At 47.3% G+C, this 21283-nt stretch overlaps 1 protein-coding gene across 1 annotated transcript in view; it reads left to right on the top strand.

Moving 5' to 3' along the window:
- FAM102A (family with sequence similarity 102 member A) overlaps positions 1 to 20806 on the top strand; it is a 35456-nt gene extending 14650 nt beyond the window's left edge. Inside the window, exons 3-12 of the mRNA XM_014944153.1 lie at positions 7258 to 7378; positions 7703 to 7732; positions 11436 to 11552; positions 12021 to 12067; positions 14681 to 14838; positions 15982 to 16086; positions 16342 to 16531; positions 16720 to 16841; positions 17999 to 18068; positions 19030 to 20806. Of these exons, the coding sequence (XP_014799639.1) occupies positions 7258 to 7378; positions 7703 to 7732; positions 11436 to 11552; positions 12021 to 12067; positions 14681 to 14838; positions 15982 to 16086; positions 16342 to 16531; positions 16720 to 16841; positions 17999 to 18068; positions 19030 to 19075 (1006 nt within the window). The 3' untranslated portion in view covers positions 19076 to 20806. The remainder of the gene's footprint in view (positions 1 to 7257; positions 7379 to 7702; positions 7733 to 11435; positions 11553 to 12020; positions 12068 to 14680; positions 14839 to 15981; positions 16087 to 16341; positions 16532 to 16719; positions 16842 to 17998; positions 18069 to 19029) is intronic.
- The last annotated feature ends 477 nt before the right edge of the window (positions 20807 to 21283 follow it).

Raw genomic sequence — 21283 nt, 5'->3', positions numbered from 1 at the left:
AGTACATGAGATGGACTGTGCTGGAAAGCTCTTGCCTGTGGGACATTCTGCAGGAGGAGCAGAATGTGTCTGTCACTTGTAAAAGACACGTCTGGATGCATGTGACTGGAGTCCAGGCATAACTGAATTACTGCCTTTCAAAGAAGCTGTTAATACACAACTAGGAATGCTGATGCTGGAGGGTTTTTCTAGTGGTGATTGACTGCCACCCCCATTCTCCAGTAGGTATTATCGCTCCCTGGCTTGTACTGGTGGACCTTTATCAAGATTGATCACTGCCTTAGAGGGAACTGTAATATGCAGTTCAAAAGCTCTGCTTCTACGGAAATAGGCTTCTTCTGAAAATAAGGTTAAAGCCATAAAAAGTCAATCACTTGCCTGCTAGATACCAGCTTGTTCCTAAGGAGGATTTCGAAGTCATTCTTTGTATTCTGTTTTTATTTCGACTCATTGCTCCAATTCTTTCCTCGCCTGCCTTTCACATACTTGGTGCTGTCGTCGTCCCCTGTCCCCCAGTGAAACACTCTTGGCTGTTCCTTAGCTTGGTTTCTCAGCTGTGGCTGAAGTTCCTTCCATCAGCTGTTTTCTTTCCTGTACGGTTGCTGTTAATCCTTTTCCCTGTATTTGTCTCTTCTCCAGTCAAACAGGCATTATGCAGGCTGTGCTGTGAGCTGCCTAAGTGGAATCTTGTTTCCTGAGCTGACTTTCCCCTGCTCCTCCTTCCCCGGTGGCTTTTCCCCCACCTCCTCAAATGCCAGCGAACAGCAGGACTGGATGGATGGATGGATGTCCATGTCCTGGTGCCAGACAGAACTGGGCAAGCATGGTGAAGTCCTCCAGAAGGGTTGCAGCTTGCCTTGCTCCCCTAGAAAAATGCTGGATCATGTGAATGCTTCACTGTAAAAGCATTTGTGTTCAAATTTGGATTTAGAGAGCCCACACGTATCTCTTCTGTGAAGAATCAAATCAATGGGTGTAAGAGGGAAATGTAGGTAGGAGTCCTTCTCCACCATGGGCTATTGGAATGGGTTTGCTGGGAATTTAGAAGTTAATTTTGTGAGTAGGTGGTAGATGTGATGACCTTACTGCTGAACCCTTGTTTAAAACACTTGCAGTGAAACATCCAAATGAGACTTGTTTCAGATGACAAAGGCTTGCTTAGTTCTCTTAGTAACACAGTCTGCATCATCTGTCTCTGAGCCATTTTTCCATCATAACTGCTAATGTCTACTACACAACAACCAGCGCTTGTCAGCTGGAGAATACAGGGTTGTTTGCTGTGGGGGACACGTCCAGCTCCTTGGGTTGGCAGTTGTTCTGGTCCATGATGTAAGCCCAGTCCAAACAGAGTAACTTTATTGTTGAGAGCTACTTGCAGCCCTTTCTGTTCTTCTGCTCAGGGAAGGCAAAACCCCTCTGTGTAAATAATTTTGCTATAAGGCACTTGTGTGCATCCAGGTTAAACTGCCTTGGATTTCCGTGCATTGTGCATCCAGATGGTCTTTTATGGTCCTATATGGTGTTCCCCAAGGAATATGGTGTGTCACCTCTTGTTTTGGGGGTATGTTTCCACTGAACTTCCCAGCGCCTATTGCTGCATCATGTGTGCTTCTGCTTTTTACCCATATTTGGCCTGTGTGAGCTTGATGACATGATAAAAAAGATGACAGCCCTGAGCCTTTACTGGTGTGATCCATTTCCACGCCACTGTTCGGTGTGCTGTCTGCCCACGGTGCATCTTTTTTGCTGTTGATTTCTCTCCTTTTCCTTGCCAGGCGTCTGGATGGCAAAGCCTCAGAGCTGCAGTTTTCTTTAATAATTTGCGTGCTGCGGTGAGGTGCCCTGTCCTAAGCCCGTTATTTGGGGATACCTGCAGGTTCTGGATCATATATCTAACACAGCTAATGGCTAAATGAAGGTTCACTTTCTACTATATATATATATATGTTCACCCACCGTCGTATTTTCTATGCTTTATAGGCAGCAGTTAGGCCCCCCTTGCAGCAGGACATGCTGTGTCTGTAGGATGGTATAAATTTTGGCATGCTGTGAGCACGGTGGTGTGAATAGTGATTACTGACCTGGACATCTTAGAAAGTCAATTTTGAAACAGGTTTTTCAGGGACTTTTCCTTGCCCTTATCAAAGGTCTCTCCTCCAGCTTTGCACTAGATAACCTGGTTAAAATAGTAACTGTTTTCTCTGGAGCATAGCACAGGGTTGTTCGAGACTTTGCCAAACTGAGGGAGAGATCCTGCTCTAATTCAGCCTTCGGAAGTGCTTGGGAATAGATGGGGATGTCTTAATGGTGGGTCTCCGCAGCTGAAAGCAGAGCTGCGTAAAGAAATGCTGTAGAAGATGCCCTTTAGCTGCAATCTGCTGAAATAACTTAATTTTTTCTGTCTTTTCTTCCCTCTGTGATTGAGGGGATTGTATCTGCCTCGCTGTGATGCTGTTACATTCCTCCCCCTAAAGACCCACTGCTGGAGTGTGTCAGGGCGCCTTTGAGGGCTGCTTTCCAATCCGTTGCACTTAAATGAACCTGAGCTGGGACGTGGCTCCTTGGCCTCTGTAAAATGCTGTTATCTTTCTTGTGCCTTATCAAATCGAGGTGCTGCTTCGGTGATGCCGCGCTCCTTGTGCGCGCTGGTGAAGCAGCGAGGAGGATGCAGAGCAGGCAGGAGGATTAGTTCTGCTTGAAGGGTCTGACACAGATCTACATCTCCGAGAAGGGAGGACAGTGAGCATGTGGAACGGGAGTCAGAAACAGGAAAGCCTGCCCTTCCCTTTTGTGCAGATGAGGAGGAGGAAATCTGAATAAGAAGCTCTTTGTGTGTGCTTATCTATATACTGTCTCATTTAGCCTGAGGTTTTCCCACATCTGCTCCCGTGCGTGAAACATCAGACTAAGACACGTTGCTCTACTGAAATGTTTGGCATTAGAGAGCTATTTTTTGTTGTTGTTGCCCTCCCAGTGAGCCTGTGGCCTTTTTATGATGCTTCGTACTTTTAACTGTCTTATGTGTGACTGCTGCCATAAAGTAAGAGTGAAAAATCTGCTTTTCTAAACGTTTCAGCAAGGCAAAACCACTTCAGCGAGTTGTGTGATTGAAGCGCGATACCCAGTTGGGCGCAACTCAGCTTTGAGTCTGTAAATAGAAGTTTTAATCTCTGTTCTGGTGTTTGATTCGCTAGGTTTTCATGTGGGACAGAGGCCTGCAGCAGCCCAAGATAGCACGGGTAGAATACGTGGCCTTTTCCTAGAAGTGTTTGCTTTAGCTAACTTACATTCACGGTGAGCTTTGTCGCTTTCTGCAACAGTGCTACTCTGTCCATGGCACTAAAATCAGCGTTGGTAAACATCTCTTCTCTAAAATCTGTTTGTTGTGTGTTCCTCCACCCATCTCCAGAGCTGCACGAAGGCTGAACGTGAGATACAAACCCGGGGAGGCCGTGGTGGCTTCACCAAGCACACGGCTACTTCTGTCAAAGTAGCTAAACCAGTGCGTTGCCACTGTGCATCCTTCCTGTTACTTAGATTCAAACCATGCTGTGGTGAAACATCATCTAATGGCTCTTTTTTCTGGTACAAGGGGTAGGATGGTGGCTGGGGGATGCAGTAAACTGTCCCTTCTGGCTGGGGAAGGAGCTGGAGGTAGGTGAGCAGCTCTGGGCTTGGAGGACCCCAAGAAGCTCTTTCTGAAACTCCGCTTTTCACAAAAGCTGCTGCAGAGTTGCATCAGTTTATTCTGAGGAGGTATATTTAGGTCTAGAAGAGTAATTACACAGCTTTGAATAAGTCTCGAGTCAGAAGAGGGCAAAGCTTAGCTTGGCAGGGATTCAACCTTCTGGGAGTCTTTCTGCAAAATGGTACAGACGGCTTTTTCAAAATAAAACTTCTGAAGACCCGTTGAATTGGCACCTAGTACCAGGCATTGATCTGATCTATTTCTGGCTCTCCAAATACAGAGTAAAGCTTAAAATTAGACACTTCTGGTTTTAAGCTGTTCGTTTCTGCTTTGTTTTTAGGTGCCTTGTGATTAGGATGGAAGGAAACGCCTCTCGGTGCAGCCCTCACCACGCTTCTTGTGTGTTTTTGGTTTCTGTGTGATGGTTCCTAATTGTACATCAGAGAATATTCTAGGGCTAAATGCAAAACTGCTCTTCATCTGAGTCCACTTTTTTCTCCTATTTTAGTGTTCTCTAATTACCAGCCTAACGATAGCTTGGTGGGAGGTGGATAGACAAAGCCCATCGCTTCCCCACATGCCATCTTCTGGAAATGTGGAACTAATATTTTAGAGTTTGACTTGAAACAATAGTGCTGTCGCTTGCTCAGCTGACAATACAGACTCAGCCCCCACCCTTAAAAGCCACTCTTTAAAGTGAAAAATGAAGTTGAAAGTCATTGTTGAATGATTGTGAAACTGGTGACTGGAAAGCAGCTCTGAATTTTATCTTGTAAACTCCTTTCCGCTCTGTGCAGACTATTCTGAAGACATAAAAAGCCCCCAGCTACGCGTGCACCTGCAGCTCGGGTTCGTGTTCGCCGTGTTGTGGGTAACATAACCCCCCCAAATCCTTCTCCTAATCCCTTGCACCGTGTGGCATCTACAGCAGTTCTGGAAAGCCAACATACATCCTTAATAAGAAGGAGAATGTCTGTTAGCAGAGCTTATGCTAACAGCAAATTAGCTATGAAGGAGCTCTATTACTAATCAGTACTTTTTGCCATGCTTTGAAGTAATTAGCCATCATTGGACTTAGCAGCATCCAGCAGATGCTTAATCATAGCCGCATTGTGATACGAGCGAGAACTCATGAGTAAGGAGACTCTCGTGCTGGAGCAGTTCTTGCCCATCCTACTGACGGAGCAGCTGCGGGGACCAAGGCACATGTGATGGGAGTTTGGAGCCCGAGCTTTGTCACTTAAATAGTCACTTGTAACAGGAGTTAGAGCTCTGGGCCACGTGTGAACAAGGTTTGTAGCAAGGGCTGTTGTACCCGTCTGATCCGAAGACTGACTGCTTGTAGCTGCCTTCCAGGATTCAGCTTGAAGCTCTGGTGTCATTAGCAGAATTAGCATTAGCCAAGGCTCTCCTCTCGAAAATAGGGGTTCCTCTTTAAAGATGACTAATGCTGCTAAAATCTGGTGTCATTAGCAGAATTAGCATTAGCCTTGCTCTCTCGAAAATAGGGGTTCCTTTTTAAAGATGACTGATGCTGCTAAAGTATTGGATATCTTCTGCATCCAAGTACCTTTCTTGCATTTCCAAAGCATGTGTGTTCCAAACATTTTTCTGTTCTGTTGAATTCCTTTTTTCATCAGTGTCTGAGTTTTCCTTCCTTTAGGTCATTCAAGATACCTACTACTAAATCAGGTTTAAGGCACCTCACATCTGAAATTTAGCTTGCCTAATTTGGCTGGCTCAGTGAATGTTTTATTATAAGCAAAGCCTTTTTAACCCCTCTGGAAGTGTATCTTCTCCTCTCTGAAGGAGCTGGAGTGACTTGAGCAATGAGAACCAGATCTCATCTTGAATTGATCCCAGATTCAAAGGTACTTTTGGCACTTAGATGTCTCACTTTCCAATGACTTCCGTGGCTAGCCTTAGTGCTGTCTGGAAGGGGTTTAAGTTCACTACCTTTTTAATCCCTCTGGAAGTGTTTCTTCTCCTCTCTGAAGGAGCTGGAGTGACTTGAGCAATGAGAACCAGATCTCATCTTGAATTGATCCCAGATTCAAAGGTACTTTTGGCACTTAGATGCCTCACTTTCCAATGACTTCCATAGCTAGCCTTAGTGCTGTCTGGAAGGGGTTTAAGTTCACTCCCTTGAAGCAATTGCTGCCTTCTGTTTTCCCATGTTTTTGACAGGGATGATCAGCCCTTATCTGCATTACAGGGGATTACAGGTTTCAGTTATTTGTTAGCAAATCCTGTTCTCCTCTCTGTGTTTGCCTTGGCCGGCACGTTCAGGTCCCACCGAAGAGCTCAGAGGACTGCAGGGTCCTCCTGGGTCAGGATCCCATCCCTGGGATCTGTCCTGTTGGGCTCATCTTGGGCTTGCAGATGGGTTTGTTGGGATCAGGGCTGGCTTCTACCCCTTCCTTCCCAGGAGAGCTGAGGCAATACCAAGACACATGGTTCTCCCCTTTGCCACCGATCTCTTTGGCTTGCACGGCGCCTGGGCCAGATGGTGGGAAGCCTCCCTTTCCCTGCTAAAGCAAACACTTTATCGCCTGCCCTTGCCCCTTTGTCCTGTGCTAAGAGGAGAGATAAGAGCGAGATGCAAATTTGCTGGCTCATAGCTGTCAAAAGTGCCTTCCCTTCCCTCCTTCCCCCCTGGCCTCATTACTTGAGAACTTAATTGGCTAAGGACCAAGCTCTGAGCCGTGAACAGATCAGGTCCTGCAGAGGGACAGTGGGGAACCAGAGCCCCATGGAAGGACCCACACAGCAGGTTTCGGGCTCATCTGAACTTGACTCCTTTGAAGGGTGAAATCCAGTTTCCCCTAAGGGCTCAGGAGAATCCAGAGCTCTACCTGAAGCAATTCCTGCACTGGGGAAGCCACCTTCTCCATGCACTTCTCTGCTCACCCTGGAGATCAGGTAGGCTGGTGAGGGGCTGTGCAAGGAAAACTGCCTCCTCCCTGGCTGGGACTGCTCCTGTTGTTACAGTCTAATCTCCCCCTGTGATTTGGAGCACAGTGTTTGCTTGGCATGGTCCTGTCTGTGTGCACCCAGCAACATTCCCACATGCTTTTTTGTCCTCCTTCAACCTGGCTGTCCTCACTGGCTTAGTCCCAGCATAAGAAGCAGGATGGCAGCCTGGGAAGGACAAGCCGTCCAGGACACACAGCGCGTTTGTTGTACAGAGATTGTACAAAACAGGCATATTGTAGGAAGATAAACTTGCAAACCTTCAGCCCAGTTCTGTTACGGAGGTTGGCTCTGTCCGGGCCGGACGATGAGTGAGTTAAACCAGCTAAGCAGGAAATGTGGGAGAGTTTTAAAGGAAAACTCAGTTGATGAGTTGATTAGTCTTCCTGTAACCTAGGTGGATTTTACCTGTACTGACTAGTGGAAAGCTTGATGCTGACACAGCACCTTTGTGTGGTGCGGTTTCAGGTGGTGTGGATCAAACTCTGTTGTAGACGACCTTTATAGGCCAGGTTGCCAGTCATCAAAAAAAAGATTGATTTGGTTTCATGCCTTTATTTGAAGAGTGTTTTGTTTGTTTTTTTGCATTCTCATAGAGAGGAAGTTCAGGAAAACTGTGTCCGCTGGAAAAAGAAATTCACCTTTGTGTGTAAAATGAGTGCCAACCCAGCCACAGGCCTCCTGGACCCCTGCGTCTGCCGAGTATCTGTCCGTAAGGTGAGCATCTACTTCTGCTTCTGACAGGCAGTACTGCCAGTGCCCTGCTCTTGGTTACTAGCAGCTTTTTTGGCAACAAGAGGAATTGGATGGAAGTGGTGGGAAAGAAGGATTGTTTGGGCTGGGATGTGACTCAAATGGGGCCTCTCTCCCCAGCAAGGGTGCTTGATGGAGGTGGGGGGCGACCAGGGTGGTGGTAACCCCTGAGAGACACAGATTTGTGAAATCCTGAGAGCAAATTCCAGGATTGAGTAATGGCTTTCCCCCTCTTTCCCCAGCACGTATAATAGCTGCTTTTCCTGTTTGTTTTGTCTCCCATTATAGGAGCTGAAGGGCGGAAAAACCTACTCAAAGGTAAGAGCACGGAAAGGGCAAATGTGGCGGAGTGGTGATGGTCTTGTCTTCTGTTAGTGCTTTACACCCCTTAGAAACCAGTGGCTGCTGCGTGAAGCAATTTAGAGAGTTGGTCATTAGTTCTTAGTTTGAGCCTGAGTTAAGTGATTTCCCCAAAAAAATCAACTTGCTGGGACAGGATCCAGATTGCACTGGATGTGGATTTTAGAAGGGGGTTGGGAAGAAGATCTGCATGTCCTCAAACTTTGGGGAAGTTCTGAGTCAGATGTGAACTCTCTGGCTTCTGGCAACGTCTTGCTAATAAAGAAACACAGGCTCCAGTTCTGTTCTGCAGAACACAGCAGCCGGCTGGGGCTGGGGTAGGCATCTCGCTGCCTCGCAAGCACAGGCAGAAACCTACAGCAGAAATCACCACTTTCCAAAGCACAAGAGACATTGAGGAGAAACCAGACTGATCAGCAGGGATGTTTTGGATTGTTCCCTCCCTGTTTTCTTGCCTGTGCTATGGGAGAGACAATGGGCCACCCCCTTCTCTTTGTGCTGGATCAAGAGACAATGTTGGCTTAGAAGTTGAGCTCATGCAGAGCCTGAAACCATGTTTGTTTGAAAATGAGTCACTGCTGCTGGTTTCTAATAAACAGATGTTCAGGTCACGCAAGACCTTGTAAGAATTTCTTCTAATCAATATCCTTCCTGAGAACGTGGAGGCAAATGCCTCTGAAGGATGAACTGCACTCACTCCTGTGGACTGCTGTGCTGTGTGATAGAAGGCAACGTTGCTGCCCTCACTGTTCCTTTTTTGTGGCTAACTGGGACATGCTCTCTAGGGCCATCAGTTTCTCTTTCACTCTCTTTTGCACTGTGGGGAGGTTATTCCTTCATCCTGCAGAGCTGCCTGTCCAGGGAGGGCAGCATGGCTGGAGGAAGAGACATGCCTCTGAGACAAAGTAAATGTTTTGGCTTGCTCTTCCCACAGTGTCCATCCTCAAGATAGCCACAGTATTTGTAAATGCAGAATTAAAGGAAGCCTAAAGACATGTCTGCATGGTGGTGTTAACCTGGGCTTTTATTCAGGTCATGTCCTAACCTACTTCCCTTTTACTTAGTCTCCAGTTGTGTTTTGAAGGAGACCTAGTTGCTCCAGCCCAGAACTGGAGACCAGATCTCAAGTACCTGTCATCTCTTGGGATGGTATCTTGCTTGGTCTCCTCTGAAGAAGACAGACACGTTCTCCCAGAATTCAACAGAAGATGACCCGAGCATTTTGGCAGCACAGAGAGAAGGGATGTAGACACCTGACAGGGTGATTCAGCCTTCCAGTCTTGCCCTATGGAGCAGGCTTGTTCCAAGGCAGGTCCACATGGCAGAGCTGACTTACTTGGGATTTGTAACGTTTCTAGCAGAAGTCTGCAGTGTAGGCAACTATTTTCCCATTCTAAACAGTAAGTCCTCCTCTTTTTCAGCTGTATTCATTCAGCTGAAAACTACTCCAATTGTGGTGACAGATGTAGAGGAAAATGCAGCTTTACCTGGTCCCCTTTCAGGAGGGACTGAGAGTGACGGAGCTGTTTGTGCTCAAGACAGAATTTCCATCAACTCATGCACCTTTTGGTTTGACGTTAATGTCACTTCGATGTCAGGGGTTATAGAGAGGAAGCCAACAGGAAGGACTGATAAAGCGGAAACTCTTTCCCCTGAGCTGGAAGAAACACCATCAGCTGGCTGGAAAACTGAGGAAACTATTCTGAAAGGTTACATCTGAAAACATCCTTTTGTTAAGGGATCCTTCCTCTATATACTGGGAGTCTGCTTCCTGTGAAGAGCTTCTGACCTCAGCACGACATTTGGGTTGCTGAAGGGTTCTCCCACACTCCATCCTCCCATGTTGATCTTCTTGGAGAAGTTAGTGCTGTGGTGGAGGAAGAGGCACCTGGGTCTGGGCTGCTCCTCTGCCATGTTGTTCTGCTGGTGTGGTCATGCTGTGTGTTCTCTGTCCTCTAGTTTTGTCACGGTGATGGATTGCAGCTCCTCCTGTGGCTTTCTCCTGTCCTGTTTATCTCTAAGAGATAAAAATTCACTGTTTTTTTCCTTATCAGTGAATATTCAGCAAGCAGCATAGCCCCTGGCTAGAAGAGGTGGAAGAACATCTACAGCAAGGGCTGGAGAAACACTTGCACTACGGGAATTTTTAAGAAGGGAAAAAGTTAGGTTATTTTTTTCCTTTGTCCTTTTGCTGAAGAAAGGTTCCTGCTCTATCCCACACTTTTTTTAAAGTATTTTTCCTTTACCATCAGCTCTTGTTCCCCTTTGAGAAGGGGATGGAGGAAGCAGCTATGCTAATCTTGCTGCTGTCTTCCCCTGAATCATATATCTTGGGCAGCCTGTGGTTTAGACTTTTGATTTAGAACAGTGGGAGCCAGGGTTCATATGGCAGCGCCTGCGGTTTGTGCTGTGACTCCCTATCAGCTTCCACATATCCTCAGGATGGTGCTTCTCTGTGAGGTTCCCAGTTCAGCTTTATCATCTTGCTGTCAGCACCAGGGCTGGAGAAATGTACAGCAGTGCACAAAATAACAGCCAGGTCTGAGCTGCTACTTCTCCACCTTCTCTCTCTGTTCTCCTGGAAGCTGGGCTGTACGTCGAAGTGACGCAGACTTTCCATGCTTGGATGGTTTGGCCAAATACAGGGTACAGCATCTCTTCCCAATCAGATTAGATGAGACACTACTGACTTTTATTGCTAAAGCTCTGCATGAAAGAATCTGTAGCTTTTTCTTTGTGGAAAACACTATATTGTATGCTAAGCATTAGAGCAGAAGAGCAAAAGTTCTCTTTCAAACATTCCTCATTGTGTTTGTCTTTACTCTAGAGGCCTCGGTACCCTTTTCCAATTTGCCTGTCACCTCACCTATTTGCTTCCCCTTTGTTAGAGAAGGTTTAGGGAGCTCACAGCTAAATCTCTCCAAATATTTCTCTTCCCTTCTTCTGCCTGTCAAACTTACCACTTGCCAGTTAAATCTCAGCAGTGTTAAGGGAACTTTGCTCCGGGAGTTCTGCAGCCCAGGAGCTGTGTCTGTGGGGGTGAGGCCCATGCACCACTGCATGGCTCTGCGCTCCACGCTCGCTGTGCTGAGAGTCTCGCCTTTGTTTTTCAGGACAGTGTCACTTTCCTCTGTAACAATATCCTTTCATCTCCTGGTTCACATGCTCCACTGCATTCTGGGATGGCCCGATACAAAGAGTGCCTTATTATGTTTGTGTATGTGTGATTCTGTTTTTTCCACATCGTTGACCTAGTGCCTTCCATGTCCTTGGTTATGCAATGGCTGGGGGCTGGTTAACGCTCTCCTGGCCAGCATGGCTACTGTACATCCATCCTCCGGGCAGGGCTGGCTTCCTGAGGGCCTCCAAGTGTCCACCTGGCTCTGGATGGGGAATATGACCCTGCCCATCCTCCAGAGTAGGGGGTCTTCACAGCCACGACTGTATCCACAGCTCCTCTTTCTGCCCTCGTTCACAGATGTACTCTCTTCCTTTGGTCTGTGTGACACCATGTATCCCTTTATTGAGTGATACTGCCCTCGTTCACAGATGTACTCTCTTCCTCTGGTCTGTGTGACACCACGTATCCCTTTATTGAGTGATTTTTTTTTTTTTTTTTTTTGTTCTCTCCCCTTCCCCTCCATTGTTTTCTTGGCTACAGCTGGGCTTTGCTGACCTAAATCTGGCAGAATTTGCGGGCTCTGGATCCACTGTCCGTTGCTGCTTGCTGGAAGGCTATGATACTAAGAACACCCGACAGGACAACTCCATCCTAAAGGTACAGCAGCTGGGACTGCCACCGTGGAAATCCTGCTATTGAGTTCAGAAAGATGACAGCCAGAGTGTGGGTACAGAGACAGGGTTTTGCTTTTACGCTGCTAGTCTGGGAAGTTTCCTATTATCAGAGTTGCCCTTTGATATCTTGACATCCATTTGGCCGAGAGATGACCCTCAATAGCATTCTTTATCATCAAAGAAAACGTGAACAGGAGGGGGGAAGAAAGTTCTAAGCACGTTGTCAGGGTGGCCGGGCCGGTGTCCTGCTGAGACACTGCAACTTGGAGTTACCGATGCCAGTGATTTGGGGCAGGGAGGGAAATACTTTGCTAAATCCCTGAAGCTGATTTCCTTTGGAAAGGAACTAGGTCTTGCTAATCTTTACACCTAGCCCTTGACCTCCTGGCTGTCATGAGGCGAGGAGCTCACTGCAGCGTGGCTAACGAAGTGCCTTGTCCTCCCTCTCCAGGTCACCATCGGAATGTCCCTGCTCTCGGGGGACCCCTGCTTCAAAACGTGAGTTTCTGGGTGTTTGCCTTGTTCTGGGCAGATCAGGACACCTGGTTCTTTTGCCATTCTCTGCTGGAGACTAAAATTGATGGGGAGGGGGAAAAGATGCCCTTGATGTTGGGAAGTACAGGGGAGAGCTTGGAAGTGGTGGTCTGGATTGCAGAATCGGCCAGAAGAGCTGAGCCATCCTGTGCTGTTGGTTGGTTTGTTCTCTGCCCTGGTTTCCTCAGCTTGGTTATGGGTTGTGCCAGTGTTTTCTCTGCTAGTTTTAGTTAGGTTTGGAACTAATGGGCCTTGATAACAAACTTCATGTTTTCCTTGAAGGATAGAATTTTTCATAGCTCTGTGGGTGGTTTCACTGACCTGCGAGAAGAGAAAGGTCAATGGATAAAACAGTCTTTGAAACAGGCACACTTCAGCACATCTCACACAGGGTAAATCTTGAACTGAAACAGCAACAAAAACACTGCAAGGCTGAAACATCTTAGTTCTCCTTCTGTTCTACAGGGAGCAAGGCTCACGATTTGTATTAATTGGCAAAGAAATTGTAATCGTGTAGTTCTTTTTAATGCATTGTGATAGGAAAGAATAAGTACGGTTCAGCTCTGAAGCAGTTTTGTTGCTTAAAGAATGGTTGGGGAATCAACTTAACAAATAGACCAGCAATAAATATGCACCTTCCCACTGCAGTTAAGACCCTGCAGTCGGAGCCAGCCCACTGTGGTGTGCTGTGTGGTGTGGGACTCCACGGGGCTGCCACGTGCTGATACCAATATTCTGGCTTGACTCCCAACACTATGAGAGGGGAAAGCTTCACCTTGAGGCCATCTCTTGCTGTAGTGCTATTCTAGGCTAAAAGGTTTAATTTTAGGAGCTTGCTTAAAGTGTATAAATGAGCTTGCATTCTTGTTATAAAATGCTGCATAATTTTCTGTTTGGTTTGTTTTGTGAATGGCTTTTCGTGGCGCTGCAGCGTTTTCTGAGACTTTCAAACCCTAAATGCAGCGTCATCTGATTCTGAAAAATTTCTGCTTCAGAAGGAAGTGTAATAAAGAAGTTTTGGATATCTTAAACCATAACTTTGTAACAGTAACAGATGTTTTAAATCTAAGGAACTAGGGTGTCTGGCAATAATATGTCTGACAAAAAATACCTGTCGCTCCTTCAATATGGAAGCATGTCCCACTGATAGAGTGCCTGAAAATTATATGGAATTGAATATGTATATCCATTTAATATAAGTAGGGTCAGTCTGAAAGTCAAACCTCACAAATTTCTTAAAGGATTTTTGCAGTCGTTCCCATTTTTTTCTTTATATGTTGATGTGCAAATGTCTAAAAATGGAAGCTTTGCCTGTAGAACACGCCTTGATCAGTGGAGCTTTTGAGAAATGGCACTCATTAAGGGATTAGGCAGGAATTAAACTGTGCTGGGAAATCACTTCCGAGCAGTGACTTTCTGCAGCGCTCGGATGAACCTTCTCCTCCCGGGTGTCATCAGGAGGGCAGAGCTGCCAGACCCAGGGGCTGCTCCCACAGCTGCTGCGGGAACAGTTTGCTTGATTAAGGCTGTAAAGGCCTTATTAACCTGCAAAGCAAAGTCCCCAGAGTACCCGGGTGCATGTAAATCACTGATAACATGACCTGGGGAAGGCATGCTACGGGTTTCCTGAAACCTTTATGGCTGTTTGGCTGCCCATATCAAATATTCTAAGCACTTTATGTTTCTTTCTCCTAAAATACCGCAAAGGTCCTCTCAGGTAGCATCTTCCCTCAAAGCTCCAAGTGAGACAAATAAAAGTTTTTCTTTCTCACTCCTCACTTAAAAAGCATAATATGATCCATTAGTTCCAGTTCAGACTTCGGGCTGCAGGGAGGTTGGGATTCCAACAGGAATATTCGCTTTGCCACGCTGCACATGCCATGGCTTCCACCCAAAAACACTTCTGGAGGAAGGGAGGGGGCTCCGGGCACTCGCTGCTCTGCCCTGCAGTCAGCATTTACAAAGGGATGTTGGGAGCACACAGAATAACCAGATAAATAACTTTGACAGCTGGAAAAACACTTTAGTCTCACCAAAAAGGAGTTTAATCGTCAGTTAAAAAAGGGAAAGGTTATTTGATCGTTGTAAAAGTACTCTTATAGGGGGATGGGGGGTTGCTGAGATAAAAGGTTTCTTTTGACCTGAGCCAGAAAGGTGTAACGAAAGGGTGCTGGAATGTAGAGCTAGACAACAGCAAACCAGTTCCTGTTTGTGAGGCCAACTGGCCACTGGACACGTGTTTGGGGGAAAAGGACAGCTCTGGATGTTCTTTTGGAGGACAGTGCAGGCTCCAAGCATGTTGTCCTGTATAAATGGTTGAATGGTCCCCTTTTGCCTTAATTCCCCTTGCTTTTCCTTGTAATATTGTCCAGGTGCAGTACGAGGTAGGGAAGACCTGAGTCTGGCATGTAGGAAACAAAACCCAATGTCACACTGTGTCACTAGTCACAGAAGGCTGCCAGCTTCCCCATGAAGGGTAGGGGCAGGCAGGGGGACCTTTCTGATAGAGCATTGTGGTGGGGTGATTCCTGGTCCCTGCCTGGCAGTTTTTTTAACCTTCTCCACTTCTGATTACAGGCCTCCTTCCACCGCCAAATCCATCACCATACCGGGACAGGACTCTACCCTGCAGCTGACCTGTAAGGGTGAGGGAACCACCAGCAGCAGCAGCAGCAGTTCAGCCACGATTGGCTCTCTGCGTCAGACCAAGCCAAGAACTGCCATTCTCAGCTCGGGTATGAATGCCCATCCTGGAGCCATGCAATGCTTGGCTGTGCCCGGACACTCTTTTGTTTTTCCCAGCAGTTGCAAGCACAGAAACTCTTTAATTTTTCATGTTTTCCCGTACCCATCCTCACCCTTCTGCTCATTAAGAAAATTAAGGAAAACCAAAACTGTCTATTAAGTGCAGCTGAGGAGAGGAAGCGTGAATCTTTGCCATGTGCCTCTGTTAGTGGAGATAAAGCAATTTGTTCTTATTACTGGGGATTTAATAATTAATGTATTGCACTCATCCCTACTTTCCGTTGTGTTCAACGACACTCAACATTGTCTCCACTCAGCTATTCTGTTGCTCACACTTATCTTCTAGAAAAGTTCCTCTGAAGGTTTTAGAGGTTGGTTTGAGGTCTAATGGCCTTGTTCCAGCTGCTGATGCGGAGTTCTTTGGCTCCTGTATGTGCCCGTTTTCAAGGGCACTGCATTTTCCCATAGTCTTTTATTCTCCCCAGCACACTCCAAATGTGCCAGCAGATGCACTGCACCAAAAGAGCGCTCCAGTCTCATCGCCTCGGTGACTTCGCACAGCACACAAGTGCTCTTCTTAAAAAGCTGGCTAATGTGTTACCTTTGTGCACTTTTGGATGAGTTTGCTGCAAAAGAGGCGAGGTGGGGTGACAGCAAAGGAGCAGAGGTTGTGCTGAGGTTTCTGTATCAAATTTGGATGTGATTTAGATGGCATGAGCTCTCTTACAAGTAATAGAAGGGAAAAAGTAGTAATAAGAGAGGCACCCAAACGGAGGTTGTAATACTTCATTGCCAGTGGCCATTTGATGCTTTCTTGGTCTTAGCTTAATGCTTTGAAGTACAGATAGCTTCAGATACTACCTGTCCTAGATCCTTCAAGCCCCCAGAGACGCTTGTAAATGCAGGTGCTGAATGCTAGCATTAGTGAAAAGCTTGACAGAGAAGCTCATTGTTGTCTCCCCTACTCCCTAGCTGCTTCTAAGCTCTGCTTGCCTGTGCAGCACGGCTCGCCAGCAGACTTGCCCTTGCCTTCATCTGGCATCCTGAGATCAGCCTCCAGTCCAAGGTGATCAGCAGACAATGTGCTGTCTTGGCTTACAGTGTAAGTGGAGTGCCCTGTTGTTCCTTGGCAGGTGTCCCAGAAGAACCGGATCAGAACCTGTCCAGCCCAGAGGAAGTTTTCCACTCGGGTCACTCGCGGAACTCCAGCTATGCCAGCCAGCAGTCCAAGATCTCCGGTAAGCATCGACCCACGTGGCTATGCCAGCACTGGCCTCCATCCCTTTTTCTTTCCTGCAACAAGCTCTTGTGAGAGTGATTTGTGCAGCAATCTCTCACCTGACTGAGATATCAGTCTCCTGTTCAGTCTCTGCAGATGCATGTCTAAACCTCTGTATATGGGAGCAGAAATGCTGGTCTGACACTGCTTTGCGTGTTAACTTTGCTTCTAGGAAGGGGAGAAGATCTGGTTTGTGATCACTCTGTTTTTGCAGGTTACAGCACGGAGCACTCCCGTTCTTCTAGTATGTCCGACCTGACCCATCGCAGGAATACCTCCACCAGCAGCAGTGCATCTGGAGGGCTCAGTATGACAGTGGAGTGTCCTGAGGGAGAGCGGGACCACAAACCAGAGAAGCCACCTCGCCCCCCAAGACCAGCCCTTCTGATGGATAGACCCTCCCGGTAGGTAACTGAGGAGCAAAGTGCCTTCTGTGGGAACACAAGAGAGAATCTACTCCTTGGTCTTCATGCAGTGGTAGATTGGAAGTAGCGGCTGAGAGGGAGGCTGCTGCCAAGGGAAGCAAGAGAGTACCTGAAAAGTCTGTGTCTTGAAAAGCTGAATAAGTTTTCCCTTTATTTTCTCTCCCCAGGAGGAAAAAGGATTCAGTGGAGAGTCACCCAACCCGAGTGGATGACACCAGGATCGATGCTGATGATATAGTGGAGAAAATAATGCAGAGTCAGGACTTCACAGATGTCAGCAATACTGAAGGTGAGAGCATGAGTCTCAGAGGGGAGGCCTTGGCTGTTCTTTTAGCAAAGCTGCCAAGCTTTTAAAGTCAGATCTGGTCTGTCACGGACTCCCTTCTCCTTCTGGCAGCAGTTTGTTTTCAGTGCTTGCTAGGTGTTTCTGTGGTAGGTAAACACACTGTGGATTTGAGCTGCACATCCATTAGCAAATAGCACTCGCTGCTGTTCTACACGTGACAGCAGAGGTTGAACAGTGGCTCAAGCATAATACAGGATGAGAGACAGCAGAGGTTGAACAGTGGCTCAAGCATACAGGATGAGAAGGGAAAAATACCCATTTTTCAGTGCAGTGGAAATCAGTTCCATCAGCTCTGCGCTGCTCTGGTGGCCTTCATCCAGGGTCAGCCCAAGGGTGTTGATTGAAGTAGGAGAGCACAACTGGAGGGGAAACAGCACGACTCTGCTAAAAGGTGGGAAGAAAGGTGGGTCACAGTCTGCTGGTGATCAGGTCTGTCTGAGAGCCTAAGAAGGGGTTTTTTTCCTCCATCTGTTAAGAGAAAACTAATATCACTGCATGTGTTTTAACTTCCCCGTTTAGCCTAGAAATTGGTCTTTTTCATCTGGTTGGTTTTTCCGTAAGTTTTATCCCTGAGCCTAGCTTTTATTAGTACTTCTATAGTTAGTTACACCATAGCATTGCATATGGCAACATTCTTGATTCTGTGATTCTTATATGAGGATTTCCACCTCGCTGGGTTAAGACTAGGCTGAATGTACCCACCTCTCACCAGCAGCACAGGCTGACTTTCTCCTCCCGTGAGCCTACAAAAGCAGCATGAAGCCCCACATCTCATCCATTTGGATGTGTTCAAGCTGACCAAGAACTTCCATCAATGGAATTGACTTAAAAGAAGCAGCTGGAGCAGTATTATGAATTAATTTATCTACGTTTACTCATCCAGAGCTTAATGCTGTGGTTGATTTGGACGTGAGGCTCCCTTTCAGAGCAAGAGGAGGAGTTCCCAGGGGCTCTATTACTGTGGGAGCATCAGAGAACATGCACATGCATTCCCAGAAATGCTCTTGTTCCCGTGCTGGCCGTTGTGTAAGGGAGGGGAGCACCTGGCAGCCGTGGGTAGTTCGGGATTTTGATCTCTCGCTTCCTTTTTCTATCTGCAGACAGTAACCTGAGGTTGTTTGTGAGCAGAGATGGAACAACTACGCTGAGTGGTATTCAGCTGGGAAACAGGTAGGCTTCCTGAAAGGCTGGCAGCCAGAGGCTCTCCGGGGAGATGAGTTAGCTCTTTGTACACGGGGAAACTTTCACCTTTCGCTACAGGAGAGATTTCTAAACATCATGTGCTACACGGTGGCTTTATTCCCACATTAACACCCCTGGGATCCCTCCGGTGACAGGCTACAGCTGCACTGGAGTATGAATGCAGCTCTCAGCAGGAGCACAGAGGGATAATGTGATCCTAGTTGTTAGATCCAAGAACAGAAGGAAGGAGCAAAAAAAGGACAAAATGGTAGAGGTTTTATTCCCGTTTGCTGCTGCTCCCGGCGGAAGGCGGGGAGCTCTGCCTCCTGCTGGCCTGCAGCAAAACTGCAGCAGCCGGGGTTATTGTCCCTTTCCCCTGCCACCGCCCCCTCCTCCTCCTCCTTTGTCAAGGGCTTGTTGTCTCATGAAAGACGCCTGAACAAATAAAACTTTTTTTTTTTTTGTTGCCACAATAGCTCTCAGTGCGGTAGCGCTTGAGCCTTTTTAGCACTTTTTGAGGTTAAAAAAAAAAAAGGCAATAATGGTAATGCAAATATGTGTCGAGTTGGTGACAAAATTTGTGTGCAAAGCAAAGGCAGGAACACTGGCTCTTTGCTGAGGAGACTCCCCCTTTCCTCTGTCCTTTAGAAGGATTCACGTGTTACACCCAGCTCTTTCAAGAGCTCTAGTGTTAGCTTGCCACGTAGCTGTCTGGTTTGTGTTACGAGGGTTGACTTCTGGCCAGACTGACTCGCTATTTTCAGTTATTTTGTGTGGGGTTAGAGGGTGATGTTTGTGAGTGGAGAGCTCTGAATAAGAACTTGCTTGCTCTAAGTGACGGAGAGAAACTTTGTGAGTGGAGAGCTCTGAATAAGAACTTACTTGCTTGCTCTAAGTGACGGGGAGAAATAGCCTGGCGTTCTCATCTCCTTCCCCTCTGCCTCCCCAGGGTCTCATCTGGAGTTTACGAGCCAGTGGTGATTGAAACCCACTAAATGTGAAGAACAGGGTAGAGCTGCTGGAAACAGGCCCCCTACCCAGTCCGCTGCCACATGGATGCCAACCTTTACCTCTCTTCATGCAGCATTCCAGAAGGGATTTCTCCATGCCCCTCCCCAGACGTTTGCACTGCAGAACTACTCCGAGACCACTCCAGATCATGCACTTTCCCTGCGTTGGCATTACCCTTCCCCCTTCTTCCAGTGCCTGCCTTCCCCCTGTTCCTCATCAGATGCAAAGGTGTCTCTTGGGCTTATCCTGAGTCCTAAGGGATGTTGCTCATCCTCACCCCTCACTCCACCCGTTCACTTGCAGCAGGGGACTTCTCAGCTTCTGTCTCCCCAAAACGTTGGGTAATACCACTGTGAACTCTTCAAACCACTGGGGGAGGGGGAAACCATTCTAACCAAACCCAGAGCTGCTTGTTGGTGACACGGTGAAATGGCCACTTGCAGGATGCTTTATTCCATTGACTCTGCAAGGGAACATCACCTTTCAAGGCAACGGTTTGACTCAACAAGGTATGCTGTGGTGTGCACTTCACCTTCCTACCCTCAAATCCCCAAACGTCCTCTTCTCATAGGAAATATCTCCCAAAAGTGCATTTCAGAAAACTACCACAATCCAGATGGGAGTTGATAAATGGTTAAATGCTAGTGCTTGTTATACCACTAACTGCATTACACCCTTCCACTGCTGGGCATGGAAGGGCAGTGTTCATCGATTAGCATTAGCAGGAGCACTTTAGAGGTTCCAGATTTTACCTGGAGGAGGCTTCTACTTGCTGTTCCAGGAGCGTAATCCCTGTTTGCTGGACTGATTCAGCAAATAGTCACTGTTGGAGCTTGGAATACAAAGCCTCTTTTTTTTTTTTCTTTTTTTTGGTTTTGTTTTTTTTTTGGCTCAGGAAGGGCACTGCCCTTCTTGGACTGTGAAAAGAATCTGGTTATCTGGTAGCCCTCCCCTGGGCCAGAGCAGGATGCAGTTGACTGCAGTGGTCTCTCCGATGTGGTGGTGATTAACAGTTGCCTTTCTTGGCCTGGGCCAGTAAGGGAATTGGTGTTGGTTGGCCTTTCTTGCTTTGTCAGTCACGAGGGATCTATGCCTGAGCTGGTCCCTTTTGGGGCTGGGGAGAAGCCACCATCTCTGCCTTCAAAGGCAGAATGGGCGTCTTCTGCTGCATTAGCCACAGCAGCTCCATGGCGAGCGAACTCTTCTGACAAGGCTTCAAACTGTTTTCTGGTTGATCTTTCAACTGCTCTTCTTTGGGTTTGGTTTCTGCAGTTGTTGGGACACTTCAGCTGCCTCTTTTTTTCCTTGCCGCGCGTGGCAGAGATGTTGGTCCCTTTCAGCTCCCCCTTACAGGTTCTTCTGGCAGCTGAAGTGCCAAGGAGGATCTAGGCAGAGTCCAGCCGTGGGCCGTCCGCAGGCTGTGCGTGCAGCCCTTCCTGGACAGAGACTCTCAGCCGATAAGCTATTTGTGTGTAGTGCCCTTTCCTCTTTTCCTGGTGGGCTGTAGCAGCGCTCAGCGGCCGTGCCATCGGAGCAATGGCACGCTCCCCGGCACGGCTGGGAACGTGCCCTCTTCTGACACACGTGTGTGCACACACACACATACACGCAGGCACACACTTGTCCCTTTCAGCAAGGAAAGACTTGTAACCGATCACGTTGTTGTTCAAGTTCTTAGTTCTTGTATTTTTTAAAGGAGACAAAAAAAAAAAAAAGAATTAATTGTGGTCTCTATGGCCAGAATGCATGCAGATGAGCTACTGGAAAAGGGAATTTGGCAGAATGAGAAACAAGGAATGAAAGGGCCTTGATTTATATATTATTTCTTTCGCCCTGCTAGCTAAGGATGGCTGCACGGGGAGGGTGCTCGGCAGTCTGGCAAAGCCGTACAGCCACTTTCTCTGTTCTGATGGTTTCTCTCTTCAAGTCAAGAGGTTTCTTTCTGTATTCGGACAGACAACACGTAGGACGTGGATCTTTTTCACCCTTTCCCTTCAAAGGGAATTACATTTGGATTAGGGTTAGAAGGGGTACGGGCAACACCTTGGTTTGGTTTAGTGTAGGGAAAAAGCGTTGGATCTTTTGAGTCTGTCTAGAACAAAAACTCTTTCACAGTTGCTGGTGTTTTTTAATGGTGATCTCTTCTCCGTTCAGGCTGGGAAGGTTTGGCACTGGTTGGCCGGCTGGTGAGC

Source organism: Calidris pugnax, unplaced genomic scaffold (assembly GCF_001431845.1).
Source record: "Calidris pugnax isolate Ruff unplaced genomic scaffold, ASM143184v1 scaffold22, whole genome shotgun sequence".
Classification (NCBI taxonomy): Eukaryota; Metazoa; Chordata; class Aves; order Charadriiformes; family Scolopacidae; genus Calidris; species Calidris pugnax.
Note: the sequence above shows the minus strand (reverse complement) of the source record. Positions and strands in the feature narration are given on the sequence as shown.